This window comes from Seriola dumerili, unplaced genomic scaffold (assembly GCF_002260705.1).
Source record: "Seriola dumerili isolate Sdu_G_001 unplaced genomic scaffold, Sdu_1.0 BDQW01000276.1, whole genome shotgun sequence".
NCBI lineage: Eukaryota > Metazoa > Chordata > Actinopteri > Carangiformes > Carangidae > Seriola > Seriola dumerili.
In genome coordinates this window covers 1,475,004-1,493,724 of record NW_019174531.1, presented here as the reverse complement: position 1 = coordinate 1,493,724, position 18,721 = coordinate 1,475,004, and the positions used below count along the sequence as shown (strand labels likewise).

At 40.7% G+C, this 18,721-nt stretch overlaps 1 protein-coding gene across 2 annotated transcripts in view; it reads left to right on the top strand.

Moving 5' to 3' along the window:
- Window positions 1-18,517, top strand: part of tmem65 (transmembrane protein 65) — a 31,382-nt gene extending 12,865 nt beyond the window's left edge. Inside the window, exons 2-7 of one of the 2 annotated variants that reach the window (XM_022757464.1) lie at window positions 10,801-10,845; window positions 12,069-12,136; window positions 12,292-12,346; window positions 14,546-14,588; window positions 15,078-15,147; window positions 15,897-18,517. In XM_022757464.1, coding sequence (XP_022613185.1) covers window positions 10,801-10,845; window positions 12,069-12,136; window positions 12,292-12,346; window positions 14,546-14,588; window positions 15,078-15,147; window positions 15,897-16,022 — 407 coding nt within the window. In that variant the 3' untranslated portion in view covers window positions 16,023-18,517. Of the gene's footprint in view, window positions 1-10,800; window positions 10,846-12,068; window positions 12,137-12,291; window positions 12,347-14,545; window positions 14,589-15,077; window positions 15,184-15,896 lie in introns of both variants that reach the window. The other variant, XM_022757463.1, reaches the window with a different exon arrangement.
- Window positions 18,518-18,721: the final 204 nt, after the last annotated feature.

The following is an 18,721-nucleotide window of genomic DNA, read 5'->3' as shown; positions in this document are numbered from 1 at the left end:
CAACATACGTCGTCACCTCTGAGCCAGAGCCAGAAAAATGGCGACAGGAAAACTGGAGCAAAAGTAGCAATGGACAGAAATAACAGCTTATCTGCATTTTTCTATGATTAACATGACGAAGGTTCACTGCTCCTGGTTCGCACACAGATACAGAACACAGGCCACTAATGAGAGGCTCATATGACCCTGATATCAGTCTGAATCATGAAGTGAACTTTTTATCTTTTTTATATTTTATAGACAAACTGATTAATGGACTAATAAAAAATAACGGACAGATTTATCACAGTCAACCAGTCAAGGTTTTCAGGGAATCACAAATCTGGATCACGACTAAAATACTGACCACTTAGTTTCTGATAAATCCATTTGCTTCACACTGTTGTAATGTTCACAGACCAAATTTGTTCTGTTACCACGATTTATTAGTAAGAAAACAGCTTTTGATGCTTTAATTGAAGAGACATCAGGGAATGACAGGAGACAGGCGACAGGCTGTCCTGTCAAGTATCCAGTATACGCAGGCTGTTGCAACACACACACACACACACACACACACACACACACACACACACACACACACACACACACACACACACACACACAACAGGAAGGGAAATTAACACCAACCACAGGCCCTCTGCTTCTTCTCCCTCATCAGCCTGGCACCTCATCACTTGGACGCTCCTTTAGACTGAAAGCTTTGGAAATCAAACTTTCATGTGGAGTAAAAATAATTGGGAGCGTCACTTTTGGCACAGACAGGTTGAAGAACACTCATCACCATTCTGGTGGCTTCTAACTAGTTTCCACATCAAACCTCCAGACATCAGATTCTTCAGTGTGGATGAGTTCAGTGTGATGAATGTTGACACTGGAATAAGACTCAGTCTGATTAAATCTGTCACTGAAAATGAGGCTTTCTGAGCTCTGAACACAAGTTGCAAAGAGGATTGTAATGAACTATGCAGTGACAAAGAACCACTAACGTGAAGCTGCCTTTTGTTGAATCCATCATAGTTGTGTAATGTACAACTTAGGACAATATTATCCCATTTTTACCACAGTCCTTTACCAACAAGCTGCCATAAGCAAACAAACTACACTGCGTACTGTAGTTCCACCGTAGTTCAGAACCTTGACCAGGATTTCCTCCCATTCAGCCACAACCGTATCCATGAGTGTGAAAGTTTATCACCACAAACGTTTTGTCCTCTCTCCTCTGATACCAGGTTTAACTTTTTTAGTTATTGACCCCTCCGTTTGCCAGAGCTCTTAGACGGCATTAGTGGGGTCAAGCGTCAGCCTCTAGGGCTGAAGTATTCACTGGAGGTGTCTGAGTTCTGGTGACTGAAGTTTTGACTGAGATTGGAAGTTGGTCATAATCATCATCAAGTTTTGGGGAAAATTTCTTGTCTAGTTTTACAAAAGTGAAATGAGCAGGTGAAGAGCCGCTGGTACACAGTATCTCTCAAACCTAAGAAAATCATCATCTGTGACATCACAGCATGAAGTTTTCTCTCCTTTTTTTTTCTCTCTTTTTTTTTTTTTTTTAAACCCGGAGCTTTCACAGTCTTCTCTTCAAATTTTCCTCACCTGCACAGAAACGCTGACGTTGCTACCCCTCATTCAAACTTCCATATCTTAGCATCTTATAGTCTCTTGGCTTTGAGGGAACTGGCTCTTAGGGACATAAGAGGAGTTTCTGCTGAGAGCAGGCTTCCGCTGCCTGCCTGCCAGATAACAGGGGGAACACAATAGACAGTGTAGCGGTGCTGTTACTGGAGGACAGCAGACGTCTGTTGCAACAACAAAGGACACAAAGTCGAGATGCTGTTTGCTGCTGTCGAAAACATGACATTCAGATTTCTGTTTTCTTCGCTTCAAACGCAAAGTCGGCAAAGTTCAGCTCTGCCGTGGACTTCTCTGCCTGCCAGGCATCTTAGTTTTAAGACAACGCTTGGCTCAGTGGAATCACAGGTTACAAGAATAATATAACATCTCTGTAGATGTCAAGGTGTTTCCAAAATATAAAGCTATTTATACCCAGCAGAGCACGGCCCGCAAAGACAGGGTTACAACAAGGCGAAATAAGCATCGAACAACTGGCTCCCTTTGACACGTTGGAACTAAAAGCAGTGTATGAGAAGGTGCTATATCTTTGTCTTGCCTTCCAACTTTTCTGCATTCACTTATCTGACTGTGACTCTGCTGCTATCGGCAGATTGTGCAGCGATATTAATTTTTGTCTGCGTCAGTCAGACCTATTTCTGGACACGTTCTCCCATGAGTCAGGAGTGTTTGTAGTTACACTGCAGTCAAAATTCAGGAAGGGTGAAAATGGGTTATTCCCACAGTGTGGCCTGATATTTTCAGCAGCACATTTGAAATTGATATTCTTCTTTCAACAAGATGAAAAGTCAACAGCCACTCCAGTGGCTCCGTGAGCCTGCACACCTAAAACAAAGCTGTTGGATGGATTTAAATTGCTCTTAGATCCTGACCATTAGTGGAGAATATAATGTAGCTTGGCCTGAGTGTGGTTTTAACCTACGCACATTGTCTAATTTAGGATTTCAACTTGGTATTAACAGCACTGTACTGTCAGTATACCTCAGAGTAGATAAGAGCAGTACCACCAAGTATTAAGTGGCAATGATTTATCCAGGGATCGAACTGGTGACCCTCTATCAACAAGCTCTATCTTTAACCTTTAGGCCAACACTCTGAATGAAAGAGTCTTTGCCTGTGAGATTTCCTGACACTTGGTGAGTTGATATTTTAAACATTGTGCCCATAACAAATTTTAACAACCACTGAGTGACTGAAATACCTGTGCTCTGTGAGATACCCATTCAACACTATGATATGTATGAAGACGGAGATAACTAATTTCCCTGGATTCATCCCCAGAGGACCTTGACCTCAATTTTAATTATCGCTATAAGCAGGGTTGATTACCGTGGTTAATTGCTGTGGTTAATTTGACTCACGTTAGGTTCAGTTGGGTTGTTCTTGGGTTTGTTAATGTGTCAGTCAAAACATGGCGTAAGGTAGTGACATAAGCAGGTTTTTTAAAAGCAACTAAACCCACTAAAAAGACGATTGACTCCTTTTATACTGCCGGACGAGTTTGTCTTTCTGTTTTGAGCGATGTCACATGACCACAGAGCGCACACACAGACGCAGCAGAGAAACAGTGAACTGCTAATCGTTGAACCTCCGTGTGAGACGCTTCGATCTGTGATTGTGTGATTTTAAAAAGGGCTGCAGCTCACTGTCATCCCGAGTGCAGCGCGGCCGCAATGTTTCTGGTTTAACAGCACCGTGCTTGACAGGTGGCAGGTGTGTCTACAGTGTCTGTGCTCTGAAAGACATTAACGCACAGAAAAAAATTGCTATTCCCTCGTTTAGAGACTTGGCTGATGTTAATAGATGTGTTGGACATGTTGATATTTTAATGTTTAAATGCAAACATTCACTATGTGAAAAGATTTCAGGTTGTGTTTTATTAATTTTTGAACATTTTTCAGTGTATTTTAACAGTACTGTGATAATACTGAGAACCGTGATGATTTTGGTGAATATAATCATGATACTTAATTTCTATACCATTTAATGTTCATTCGTTACCCATGTTGTATTCATCACTGGTAGTCTGATAAACCCAATTGGGAGGGACTGGGGTGTCTTAGTCATCGTTTCCAAAGGTCTCAGTTTCTGCCCGTCCAGACCACCCCAGACACAACCCCAGAGTTTTTGAACTGAAGCAGGTCCAGCAGCTTTTCCAAAACTCTTTGTTTTAGGTTTGAAAACAGGAATAAACATAGAAAAAGACATATGTTTTAACTAAAATGTAGTAGTGTGGATGTAGCTTAAGTCTCAGTGATCAGTCTCAGTGATGAACCAACACACCCAGCTGTTGCCATAGGCCCAGACACACTGTGCAGATGAAAAGTTCTTGAGTTTTCTCTCTCATTAAATCAGTGGTATTGAAACTACTGAGGCACTGAGATTGAACTCGTTAGTTAGAGTTGTGTTCCTGATCAAACAGTTGAAAAGTTTTGTTTCTCTTTGTTTATCACCAACATTAAAGAAATGGTAGTGTGGACCGAGCTGTCAGGATCAGTGTGTGTTAAATCACGTCTTTGGCTCAGTTATTTAGATAGAGAAGATTTTAGAGCTGACTAATAGCATTTTGGGGGGTGATGTGTGTTACATCATTTCACCAGCGAGTGTTTTTGATTAATGTGTTTTGGGTTCAGTGTCCAACTGGAAGATTTAAGTTCTGCTGTTACTGTATCTGCTCAGCTCAGACAGAGGCTGTAGAATAGTAATGCCATGATATGGAAATTTTGCCACCAGTTGATAAACTCATGACAACACCGGTGTTACCAACTACACTGGACATTTTAAAAGAAAACACATCTGTCAGATATCTGTAGATTAAAGGTGTTGCCTCCAGATTGCCTCATTAATGTCATTAGGTTTCATGGCATTGTGTTTAAATCTGAAATAAGTTACAAGTTATGTAATCACTGTGTGCCTGAACACCGTGTGACCCCTGTAACACTGACTACCACAGCAACCCATACTGTATAATGGTTTGACCAACTTCCGTGATCAATAAGTGCTTTAATTAGGTTTAAGATCAATATTGATTTGAAAAGATTCTGCCTCAGGAATTTAATGCTGTCATCACATTGAATCTGCAATTCAAGATACACTGCTGCCAGCATTGTAAAGTAGACAAAATACTCATTGTGTGACAAACCCTCAATAAACATATAATATATATACAGCATGGGTCCAAAAGTCTGTTGTCTCTGTTGTTTGGACCCCTGCTCTATGTAAACTAATAAAATGTATTTAATAAATAAAATTCCAGGGATCTGGTGAAGACTGAGGCAGAGCTACATTTGTTTTGGATTACATATGTATAATCAGGACATTAGCAGAATAAATCATTTTTAATGTATGAAATGCAGCAGCAGTGCAGTGAAACTCACAAATGCTCTCATTTGCATTCAGTGGCTTTTTCTCTGAGCATTCATCTAAACTTAAGGTGCACTTCCATCAGTTTGCTTTTCACATGCATCGTTATCACAAAATTATCTTCAAATGAAATCATTTATATCTCTTCCATCCGTGTCCTCTGTTAAAACCAAGTAATCATTAATAAATAATCATTTTACTGAAGGCATTAGGTACACCCAGCTAAAACTGATGCAGTCTCTTTGTAAATCCTACCTTCATGTAGGTTGTAGAGGGTTGTTTGTTATTTAGCCTTCCCTCACTGATATAAATAGTCAATATGATGCAATACAATTCAACAGCACCACAAACTGCAGCCTCCAAATCACACAACAAGAGAATATACACCTCTCTAAAGCAGTCTGAACAAAAACTGCACTGACGGGTGGGATCGTTTGCAAGACTGTTGTATTAGGCTGAAATAGTTTTAGCTAAATGTACTTAACAAACAGGCAACAGTGTGTAAAATTTAAACTGGTGAGTACATCCCTTGTAAAGTCTGTAAAATATCTTGCAACAACATTTCCCTTCGACCCTCTTCTTCTTAAATGGGTCAATGATACCTGACTGTGAAGTTACCACCACTAACTTTTTATATCAATAGGATCCTCCTAATATTCACATACTGTAAGAGTAGTGGATGAGAACACACTAATTTGTATTTTCTTTTGCATATTTTCTTTTTTTTTATTTTAATGGTCCTGTGTTTTACACTTTTCCTGTGTTTAATTTGAAGTGTTGATCCATAAGAAGATATATTTGTGGTTTTAAGAACCAAAAACCATCTCAGTGTAGTTTTACATGTCCTCTCTCAGGCTTCCTTCTGGAGCTCCAGTAACAAGAGGTTGGTGCGCCAATCAGAAGAGAGGAGGCTCTGAGCCTCTCTTCTGATTGGCTGACTGTTTCTGAGTGATCAAATAAAAATATAGCAGATTTCAGGTAAACACTCAGAGGTAGGATCTCTGAGGTAGGATGGTGGGTCGAAGTGGGCTGGGCTTGGGGCATGGCTGAGAGCAGTGACTTGCTTTGTTGTGACATCACAAAGTTACAGAAGTCCTGACGGCTCATTTTAAGGCTCAGTTTCTGAATACAGGCGGTGTGCTATTTTTCAGTCAGTTTTTTTTGCTATTGACAGGTGTCTCAGCCTATCACGTTCAGCTGTAGCTGTTTGTCTTATCTCAGTCTCAGAGGCTTCCCTCTCTTTGCCTTTATATTCTAACTTTCTAAAACAGGAACTAGTGAGTCAGGATTAAAGACAAACTTTGGGAAACTTGTAGATGATGTTTGTTTCTCTGGTCACAGAGATGAATAACTTGCCCCGGAGCGATTTTAACTATTCACTGCTGCTGTAGTGGAAATACTTTATGTTGATGTACTTGAAGCATTTGAATGCACAGCAAGGGGAACCCGTTGGTTTAAAAAATGAGTACGACCAAAGTAAAATTTTCTCACCCTCATCCTCCAGTTAGTCCCTGTGTCACATCCTGGATAAACATTGTTGCTAAGCGATACTGCTGCAGAATTTGTTGCCTGGCAACTTTAGCTCATTCAGCAGAAGGGAAGCACCAGAACCCCGTGTGAACCTAATGGCACAAAAACCCCAGAGAGTCGGACTCAGGCTGAGACAGGTGGTTTCCTCTGCTTAAACCTTTTGACATTGATGTCTTTTTTTTTTCTTTAATAGGGAGAAAGAAAGTTGTTCAGAGGAAAGAGAGGGAATTTGTGGCGAGTGAAGGTGGGTCTAATGGAGATCATATATAGTTTTTATTTTACAAGAGTTTAAATTTTGCTTTATTCATCTGTCACATTGAGAGAAGGGCCACCACTAACAGAGGCTGTACAAAGGTTAGACGCATAGAAACTCATAAATATCAGTTTAAAAAGGTCATTGTTTTGAACGACTCTGATTATCGTCCCCAACCCTTTGTGTCTGGTCTAAAATCACTACAGGAAATATGAATGAACTTTTCATAGAAGCCAAAACAACTATGTACAATCAATTATTTGTTCAGTATTTAAATCATGATATAAAACAGTGAAAAATGTGTGTTAAGTAGTAAAAAGCAACAGGTGTAGTTCATGTTGACCCAGATGTTGTGGTGAATGAAGGGCAGCAGATGTTCCTGGCTTGGTTGTGGTTGAGAAAGAAACCTCTGACTCGTCTGTGCTAAAACAGACTCTGACCTTTCCACAGCAGCTGGTCGTTCAGAGAACTGATTCTGTCCACGCCGCTGCTGCCGGTTTGTGTTGAAAGATGAGTCTGGATTCTGGCTACTTAATGCAGCTGCACACACACTCACTCTCACACTCTGCACTATCTTCTTTGCCCCAAGCCTTAGCAAAAAAGTTAGTGAAGTTTGTGGGCATTAAGCTCATTTAAATGCACAAACACACACACACGTCAGAGGGAGAAGGACCTCGGCAGATTAACCCTTTACTGTTATCGACCTGCTCCTGTAAATGGTCCCTCGGCTAGATCACACTCTGCTCCAGTGACCCAATTCTCTGCCGTCAGCTCAGTGTCTCCACGCAAAGCTCAGGTCTGCTGCTTCCTCTCTCACCAGTGAGTCAGACTGAAGACCAGACCAGGATGTGAAATGACTGAATCCTGATAATCCTGCTCTCTATTTTACCCAGAACAGCACTTTTATTTAGCTCTGAACTTGGCATTTTAACAGCTGTGCTTATACATTTTTTAGTATGTAAATTATTAAATATTTTCATTTTTTTTAAACCTGCAATAACGGATTTTTCTGGCCACTCAGGGGCAGCAGACACAAGCTGTAAACATAACACTGACATATCATCACCTTGTAAGTTGATATGTTGAACGTGTTTGGAAGCAGCTGTTTATTTCCACATCCAGCAGTTACAGAACAACATGATGATTCATGTAGAGCTGTGTTCATGTCTAGGTGATGAATCTCCAGATGAGTCCAGTGTTCCCTCGCTTTTAGCTCTGTCTTCGGTCTCCACCAGCTCATGAGGGAAACATCTGGCTTTTTAGCTGCTAAATGCTCCACTATGTTCACAAGCTGCTCTCTGACTGTATCTATCTGCTGTTTGCTGCTGAGTAAGTAGCGGACATTGGCTTTTTACAGATGTTTCTCTGAAAACAGCTGTGGATGAAAACATGTTGTGAGGTTCGGGTTGGACTGGGAAAGATATTCAGCCCTGGATTTGTCCGCTGCGACTTCTTGGGGTTGAAGGTTCACCGACACTGGGTGAAGGTTGAGGCTTCACCGACACTGGGTGAAAGAGAACAGATAAACAGTGAGCTGAAACTCGGTTTAAAACTATAAAGATATGCTTCAGAATCAGCTGATAATTGTCTGTAGTTTCATCACTATCAGAGACTCCTTTCACACACTTCTATCATATTATCATTTGATAACTACATTAAAATTTTTCTCTATAATACATTTTTCTTTGGTTAAAAGTTAAAATATCATTCTGAACAGTCATTTAATCACTTTTAAAACTTAAAAATCTAAATTTATTTTGTAAACATGAATATAGTTGTCTTATGGTTTACCATATTGTCCTCCTTGGTGTCAGTCTCAGGCTCCAGGAGTGTCCTGGAAAGTCTGGAAGCAGAGAAATATCCTGAAAAAAGAGGTTTTCCACAGCAGTTGTAGTTTTACTCTGCTGTCGCATCCTTGTGTGTGTCAGATGTTTACCTTCTACAAATCCATCACTTCGTGAAGGCAGTGTTATTTAGAAACGGTGAACCAGGGGAACTGTGGAGTTTCATTTGACTTGACATACTGTAACCTTGGGCAGCCATGTTGAAGGTGCTCTGCTCTGAGGCCTTGTTCAGACAGATTTAGAAAATGCAGCCTCATCTTTCTCTTTTAATGTGTTGGCACAGTGGTGGTCCTGCAGCAGAGGCTCTGACTGAAGTCTCAACAGTGTCTGATTTAAAAAGTTGATCCTGGCTCAGCTTTTGTCTAAGCACTGTTGAACATCATCCTGTGATCAATTACACGCCAATCAAACGCCTTCAGGGTAGACCACCTTCTAGCTGTAGGGCTGGGGACTGTTTGAAATCTCTGACAGTAAAGTTGTTCTTTATGCTACAAGTGTTGCTGGAGTTTTTACCTCTTCTGTTGTTTTGAGTTTCTGAACAGATGCTGAAACAATACTTCAGTACCTTATTTTGAGAAAAACTTTTTTGTACTAGCTTAAGTTTTTATATCGAGTAAAATTCACTGAATTTATCAAATGCACCTGTCTTCCATTTAGTTTTACATTACATTTACATTGACTCATTTGGCAGACGCTTTTATCCTAAGCAACTTAAAAGTAAAGGACATCTCTAAAGCTTCAGTGCAGTAGGACGCCCTGGTGTAAGCACTATATCTATTTAAAGTGTATAGTAAGTGCTAGTTAGGCATGTGAGGCTGTTAGGAGAGGAGGTGCTCTGAGAGGATATGAGTCTTCAAGAGATTCTTGAACATAGAGAGAGGGATAGCATTGACTGCTCTGATAGCATTCTGGAGCAATGCCATTATCGGTTCTGCTTATGGGTCCGATTCTTTATCGATTCCCTTATCGATTCCTGTGGATTTTCTGTGTGGGGAAAAAAGTAGGCCTATACAGGTTTTCAATGTCAACAACACAAATTTTATTATGAGTCTCTGAACACTGAACAACTAATAACTCCTCTGTAGTTGTTCAGTCCCTCGAGGACGGGCTGCTGTCTGCCTCTTTAGGTCTGCCTTGTATTAATTTGCTAAAAAAGAAAAACCGGCTCTCGGATGGGAGCTGCCTCCTATTGTTCACTTAAAAGAGCTGGCTGGTTCGCTATTACGTACCTTCACTGCTCTGCTGAGACTGGGAAGCACTCGTTGACCGGCGGCGTAGAGCGTCGAACACATGGCACTCCTGATATTTAATGCTGTGCTACGTCAACAAATGTTTTAGCATGTTGCTGGTGTTTCCACCCTTGCTTGAAACCTTAGTGCCACAGACATTGCACGTTGCGCCGTAAGCGTCATTTTGTGTGAAATTAAGCCACACTTCTTCCACTCCTTTGTTGTCGTTTTGCGCTGACCGCCTCTTGCGAAAGCGTGACATCATTGTTTTGCAAGGCACGTGGAACTAAGTGGAAGGCAAATGATGTTGATGGATCGAACCACTTGGAACCGGTTCACAATTCCCATCCCTAATTGTGCTAATAGAGTTTTAAAATCTGACCATCTCTCATATTTCTCTGTCTTAATTTCTCCCTCTGTACATGATGACACCGCTCACAGGGATGTTGTTTGAACCTTGAGCTCTTTGTCAGTAGGTGCTGGTACTGTCCAGATCCAGGACTTGAACCTTATTGTCTGTTAAATCAGCTCCTATGAAAGGTTGATAGTTTCTGTATTTAAGACCGGTCTGCTCTTATTTTGAAGGTCAAAACTGGCGAGTATCAGTTTGATATTTTCTTTATTTAACTGATGGTGTGAATAGACAGAAATGAGACATGATTCCAGTCCAGTGTGCTGTCGGCACGTGACCCTCATTAGTGGAGTTTTGGGTCACGTGGTGCGTAGTGATGGTTTCTACAGTTACACAACACAGAGGGAAAACAGCTTTTCTGTCTCTCTGTGAGAAGTCACTGCGGAGCGATGAGTGTAACCTGTTGAACACGAGAGGCGACTGTGATGACTCTGGGATCAGAAAACAGTTTCTCCCCGTTGCCGCAGGCACTTAAAGTGGAACCTCAGCAGTTAATGAGCCGACTTCACATATGTTTTGATGTTTTTTTCTTCTCAGAGACCCTGGAGCCCTCGCCGCCGACTGCAGCGCAGATCAGATTTGGTGAGAGATTATATCTGACACACACACACACACACACACACACACACACACACAAGCTTTTTTTGTGTTGATACTGTAGATGAAAGCTGTTTTGTCAGCGACACACAAATACAGACTGTAATTAGCTCTGTTGATTTTTCTTGTCAACCTCTCCATCAAATAACAGTTTGTTCTGTCAAGTCTGAGCATCAGAGATAACCTGGGTTCAATAACTGACCTCATAATCAGACTCCACTGTGTTCTGAAGCCAACATTTCCCTCTGAACTCACAAGGGAAGAGTCATTTCCAAAACAATATCTCGCTACGATGGGAGCAGTGTTCATATTGTCGAAAAACAAAAAAAATATTGTAGAGGTTTTACAGGAAATTCTTTTACTGGGATTTGCATCTGACATTTAATAAAGAGGGAAATATAATTCTCTCTTTAAAAAATCTTTGGTGTCAGACATTATGAATGCTGTAATATCTCATATACTGTGCTCAACAGACTGAAAACAAGTGAGTCCCAGTGTATTTGTTAACATTTTGTCATTTTACAAATTATATCTCAAAACTCTTCGTCTTGGTTCTTTCATTAAAACGATCCTTTAAAGGAATTAGTTTGACTTTTTGGGAAAGAGTTAAATGAGAAGATTTCTACCACTCATATCTGTCTGTTCAGTGTGAAGCTATAGTCAGCAGCTAACCTGTCCAGTGGTAATGAATTCCATGAACTCCCAGGCCAAGAAATGACCAGCAATTTTTATGCTTGGCTTACAGCACTAATAAAAGGAAAGCCTTTATTGGACTTTCATCACCTTATAACATCTGTCCTGGACTGGACCACAACTGCCTTATGCTTCAAGTCCTGCAGGTTTACTGTGAACTCAGAAAATCTGCCTTTAACCACCAAACGCACTCTGAAGATGGACACGCTCACTACTGATGATCTACAGCCACCTCACCTCAGTGTGCAAATGCTTTCACTGCACATTGTCCTCTTTTGAATTTTATCTCTGTGTATTTCATTGTATCTCAACATCATTGCATATGAGGGAAACCTCAATGATCTCAGAGGCTTTGATAAATAAATGAGAAAATGATTGATTGATTATGGAGGCTTTAGATTAGACAGAGCCCGTTAAGCTATGAGAAGAATTTCTGTTTTTAATCGTTTGTCAAGTGTCAGATTTTCTGTTTTAATCCTTCCAGTATTTATTATCTTGTCTCTGCTCGTTTGCAGTTTTGTTCCACAACGCCCTCCCCTTTGTTGGCTTTGGCTTCCTCGATAATGCCATCATGATTGCAGCAGTAAGTGAAGTTATTTACACAGCCACGAAGCTTAACTTTACTGGAATTACTCGCCTGAAAGAAAAACACAGATTTTTGTGAAATATAATCTGAGCAAATGGAAGTCATTAGAGATCTGGATCAACACTTCACCTGACTCTCTTTCTGGTCTCCAGGGAACACAGATTGAACTCTCTATTGGAGTCACTCTGGGGATCTCCACCATGGCCGGTAAGAACCACTGCATGAATTTTATGACCACAAGTCCTCACATGAGTTATTGCTTTCATTCACACACTACATCTAATATCTGAAAATAGTGCCCCCTCCTCATCACCTCAACATTTTTTTATTACACATATATATATATATATATATACACACACACACACACACACACACACACACACACACACACACACACACACACACACACACACGAAAATGCACAAAAATGCACAAAAATGTCTTTTTTTTTTAACACTTGGTTCTTCTTCAGATCTCATTGCAGTTTATTGCAGCACATCCTGCTGTCATTATGGCTGCAGCTCGGGGTCTCAGTTTGGGTCTTTATTACACCATGAAAACCATGAAGGCACTGGAGCTTTGCCTTCTCCCTCCTTTTACCGCAAGATTATTCCGTTTCCATGGATACTTGGCTCCAATTTCCTCTGCAAAGTGCAAATCAGAGGCTGAAGACGGGCTCTAGATCAATAGCTCTGCTCTGACGCCTTTATCTATCCAGGCACTGCTTTATATTTGTTTCATCATCATCCAGCCGGCAGACATGCTCAACTAGTTTACCACTTCTTTTATTCTATTTGAGGAGAGACCTTCCCGGTGTCTGTTGTGTCACTCCTTTTTCCTCACAGTTATCAATCAGTGTCAGAGGTTCTGGCGAATTGAGGCGAGCTTGTATTACCGCCGTCTTACCTCGTCGCCGAAGAGTTTCTCTTTGAAGGAACCTCCATCTGGCGTTTGAGCTCCCTCAGGAAACTTCGAGTGCGTTCCGCTTCAAGCATCTTCGCTTTTTGTGCCTCCAGAGATCCACTGAGGGCACAACAAACACATCCTGAGCACCTCTACAGTGTTAATGACCGTGGACATGCACACTTTGTACCACATTGTCAGCCCTCCCCTGTGAAAACCGAATCCACAGCGTGAATTATTCATAGCTGCCAAGCACTGTTGAGGTAGTACATTAAGTGGGACTGTTGTGATGCTGATTTTTTTTGCTGACACCTAAACCATGAAGGCAGAAGAGGAAGGAGCTGACTAGAGTCTTGGTGGTTTTCCAAAGGTGCTCTTTGATCTGAAAAAAAGTTTTGCACCTTCTCTCACTCCCACTGACTCTCATCTTGTGTTTTGCTGCTTTGATCTATTGTTTGGACTCCTTTCCCTGCGTTACATCTTTTTGTGTTTTCAGAGATGCAATGTGGGCCAACTGGCACTGTGGAGTTTAGGTATGTTCTCTTATTCGTTCTGATTGTCACGTGTGGGCGAGTTTCTAAAGTTTTCCTCAAATGGAGGCATGTTGGAGGGACGACAGGCTCAGAGGAAGGACTATAGCCTCAGCATCAGTCGAAACATTCAGTTCTCCATCCATCCATTTATTGTCGGACACTCATTCAGGTCCAGGTCCCAGGTTAAGCAAATCCCGGACCTCTTCCTTCCCAGCTGTGTCCTTCAGCTTCCCATTGGCTATCCTGTCCAGATGAGATACGCTTTCCTTTTTATACATTTAAAATGAATCATACGGGAAGCGGAGACAGGTCACACACCTATGCAGGAGAGAAAGAGGTAGATTTAACTAGCTGACATTAAGTTAGATAGATTTTTACTACCTAATGTAATTCAGTGTGACCACCAGCGTAATATTAGCTCGCACCACCCAGGTACCACAAAACTCTTCATAGTCAGACCGGCCATTGGGTATACTGGCACAGATCCCGGTGCACCTCCATTTTCTTGGACTGGGTTCTCATCATTGACCCCCCGCCCCAATCAAATGCCTCCAGTGTGCTCTGGTTCTGCCTCAGGGTCTTCTACCAGTCTTCTTCTGTAAAACCACTAAAGGCAGACGTCTTTGAGGGTCCTTATCAGATGCCAGAGCCTCCCGAACTAGGTTCTTTTGACACGAAGGAGCAGCAGTTCATCTAAAGCCCCCACAAAATCTGAAAAATGAAAATGAAAGGATGATCCTGAAAATGTTGACAGCACTTGTATCATCAAAACCCCACGAGAGAGATCAACATTTTTTAGAAACACTTTATTTCACACTTTTCCCCTAAAACATTTTCAGTCTCACCAAATGAGACGTTTCCAATCAGTAAAACCTTCATAGCATGTGATGTGTTCTCCTCTGTTACCCCACGTTTGTTTCATCAGAGAAGATCAGAAATCAAAGTGTGTCCCTCTGTGTTTCTGCAGCTGCAGCTCTGGGGAACCTGGTTTCAGATTTGGCAGGTCTCGGGTAAGCAGCCTTATACACTGTCTCTGAGGGTTCAGCTTTATTCGGAGGTAGATGTGTGAGGTCTGTTGAAGGGTACAGTGGTGTGGGTGTGTTTTTTTAAATTAAAAGTGTAAATTAATGGACCACGTTTTCTTCATCTTGATTTTTTTTTTTTTTTTCCTTTGAATTCATCTATTGCATATTCTGTGTTGGGTTTTTCCTTCCAGGCTTTTTAACACACTCTTACTTATTTGTTCGGGTGTGTGTTTTTTCCTTTTTATCAATCAAACACATGTTAATTTAACACGGATATGTATTTGCTTCATCTTTATATTCTTGTGAGGACCAGTTTTAATGTGACAGAGTGAGGACAGTCTTTAAAGTAACATAACTTCATCTTTAGGTTCAGGGTCAAGGGCCAGGATGTCATTAAATATGTGATGGTAATTGTTTGCTGTGTGTTAAGCCCCACAAAAGTATAACTAAACAAGTGTGAATGTGTGTGTGTAGTCTTGCAGGTTATGTGGAGGCTCTGGCTTCCAAACTGGGGATGCAGGTTCCAGATCTGACGCCCAAACAGGTGGATATGTGGCAGACCAGACTCAGCTCTCACATGGTGAGACTTTGATATTTGATTTAATTGTTTTTGGGACATTTTTATGCTTTTTATTAAATAGCCAATAGAGAAGAGATGAAAGAAAACGATGGAAGAGAGAGAGAGAGGGGAGGACATGCAAAGAAAAGAGAAAAAAAAGACTCCCTGGCCAGAGTCAAACTAGGGATGTTTTTGTATTTTGTGAAACTGAAAAAAACTGAAATATTTGTGTTTTACACATGCCCATTAATAACAAGTAGCCCTCAACCGTATAGACATGAAACTATAGTAAACAAACAGCTTGGCTAAAGTGGAGCAGGGAGATGAGTCTGCTGCAGGTGGAGGAGGCACGTCAGAGGAAACCTGAGGAGAATCCACAGACAACAAAGGGGCATAGAAAGAGAAAATCAAAGTGTTCTTCATTCTTGTCATTTGCACAAGTGAAGAATAAGAAACGTGGCCTAAGATCCTATTAAGAGCAAATCTGGAGGTAAGAGCTTAAAGCAAGCAGCACCTGGAGATGGAGAGATAAATCAACCCTGTTCTAAATGATATATTTAGCCTCAGATAACGTTTTGAAGCTGCACTGTAATGTCATGCAAAACAATGTCTATGACTTTAACAGGCTTTATTCTTAAGTTTGAGTGTAAAATAAAAAAAAGTTTTAATTGAATCTCTTCTCTCTACCTCTTCTTCTTCTTCTTCTCCTCCTTCTCCTTCTCCTCCTCCTGCAGGGTAAAGCCATTGGCGTGTCCATCGGCTGTATCTTGGGCATGTTTCCACTGCTGTTTCTGGATGACGATAAGGAGAAAGAGGCAGAAGCACAACCCTGTGACGACGCGGCATCACGCTCGTCCTAACGGGTCGCTACAGACACACAACACCGTCACACCTACACACTGGATACTGCTGATGTCAATTTTAGAAAATGTCCTCACAGTCTGATGTTTCTCTGTCCTGCTCAGGCGGCGTTCACACTTTTATCTTCCTCCAGACCCTCTGAGGCCGTTTGTGAAACTTTCACTGGCTGCTGATATTTCAGCTCTTTAGATTCTTTGATGCACCGAGCCGCGATGTTTTCAGTCAGAGTCTCACTCTCATTTAAATTCACTGATTGAAAATAGGTATAGGTGTTGTAGGGATTTCACCTGTTCTGATTCTTTCATTGGTTCTTCATATTGATCCCATTCTTCATTGATTCCTTTATAAGCTGCTTCTTCTTGGTTGATTAAAAACATTCACAACCCGACATTTAAAAAATCATTAGTCAACATGTTTTCAAGTGAGCTGTGTTTACTTCCTGTTTTACAGTTGAGATCGTTTTGATTCGTAGTGTAACAGCAGTTTAAGTAGAGAAGAGTCACAAAACCAGCAAATTAATTCAGTAATCTCATTTACACAGGGATATTTATTTATTTTGTTTATTTGTTTTTAGCTCAGCAGCTAAGCTGCACAGATACAGCTACAACCTGTCAAATAGATGAAAAACATTATTTATATTCAAGCTGTAATGAAAATAAGAGAAAAAAAATAAGATGTAGGAAATGTTTCAGAGCTCTTAGTTCTGCCAGTCTCAATCAAACAACACAGTCAGACAATTATAAAACACTAAAAACAAGTTAGAGTCCATCTATGGAGCTATAGATACTCAAATGTCTTGCTAACATTAGCCACCACAAGCTACTGGTCGTACCAGGTGAGGCTGTAGTGACACACCTGAGTGTATCGCAGTAAACCAGGGTGTGTTTTATTCCTTGAGAAATCATCTTTTGACATATGAGAGGAAGGCTGCGTTTTTTTCTTCTTTCAGAGGGTAAATAGTCTCATTTTAAAGCTTTTATAGCAGCATGAGTTTCAGCCTCAGTCTACGGTCCAAGGACATCTTCAGTATGTTTCTGTCTTTACCCGGACTAAGAAATGAAACTGAGTTGACTTTAGCTGTATATAGGATCCCAGCTTTTCCACACTCTCCTAAGATCAGTATTTTGCATGCGTTTCCTTTTGTCCGTCTAGTTTTCCAAATATTGACCACATGTGTAAAGACGTCCTCTCTGCCGTGGCTCATTCTGGGTTTTCGATATGAAGAATCGCTGATGTTGAAGCTGAACGATTTGGGATTTCCAGCTCGATTCTTGATGCTTCAAAAACGCCTGTTGTGAACGCCGCCTGAGTAGCTCCCAGGATGGGATCAGCCCACCTGTCCCACATGACTGCTTCCTAAACATCAGCTCCAGCTGCTGATTTCAACAGGGTGTTAGACTTCCTCTTTTGTGTGATATTGATAAATCCAGCTGCCAACTTGCCGATGTGGCTGGTCATCATTTCCCATCCTGACAGTAGAAACACAGACATTAGACACTCACCAGCTGTTTTGGCAGCTGGAACACTATATCATGGTTTTACTTTTTTCTTCAGCAGACACTTTATACATTTGAAGACGTCTTCTCTAAAACACTATCTGTTTGTTTTTGGGTCAAAAACATCAAATATTTCTTTTTATTTCAACTGAAAGGTTTCAGTGACAAACTAAAAAAGTCGTTTTGTGCATCTTAACAAAAACTAAACAAAACAAAAAAACTATGTAAATGAAACAAACAGGAACAGTGTCATCTGCTACCTCGAGGAATGTGTTTGGTGTTTTGCATGAAGAACTGATGTAGCTCTATAATCAGACTTTTTATTTCTCTATCAGATGGTTTTTAAAGTGCTGGAAAGTCTTGAAATGTTTTGCGAAGGTTGTTTAACGAAGGAGGCTTGAAGTATGGTGTCTGCTATTTTGAGTTTTTGGGCTTTACACTAATGTTTGCTTTCCAAGGTCTTTCTGTACCTCTGTGTTTTTCTGTCTCCACCATCGTTTTCTTTCACTCCTTCTCTCTCGCAGACTGTTGACTGGGATCCAGCCTTCTGTGTAATTACTTTTTATCAGACTTGAAGCTCCAGATGGTTTGGATTTGCCACACACATTTTATACAGTGACAAGTCGGCTTACAAGTTTCACTGTTTGCTGTCACTTAAACTGTCTTTCTTTTATCTGTCGTTCTTTCTCTATTTTCTCTTCCTCTGGCTTCAGCACATGTTCATGCTGCTTTTAGTTTAGTTTTGTTTTTTTTTTGTTTTTTTTACAGTGAATCTGTTTGATCCTTTTCTCCAGCTGAGTCACAGCTGTTTTCAAAATAACACCCACAGTCACTCTGTTTACCATACTGTGCACTATATTTATATCCCATCATTTTATCTAAGTGTCCCAATTAAGGCTGCAACTAATTATTAATTTAGATGTCGACTAGGCTGTTGATCATTTTTATGATTAATCAGTCGTTTCTTCTAGAGTGTCAGAAAATGATTAAGGAAAGTCCCTCGCAGTTTCTCTATAGTGATTGTTATTTCAGCCCAAACTTGAAGATAATCAATATGCAGTTATATGCGCTCAAATCCTCACAGTTTAAACCAGAAAATGTTGTGTTTTTTGCTTTATAAATTAATTTATCACCAAAATAAATCTGACTATTAAACAGGGTTCTCAAAATTTCAAATAAAAAAAGTAGTGGCCCTGGCAAAA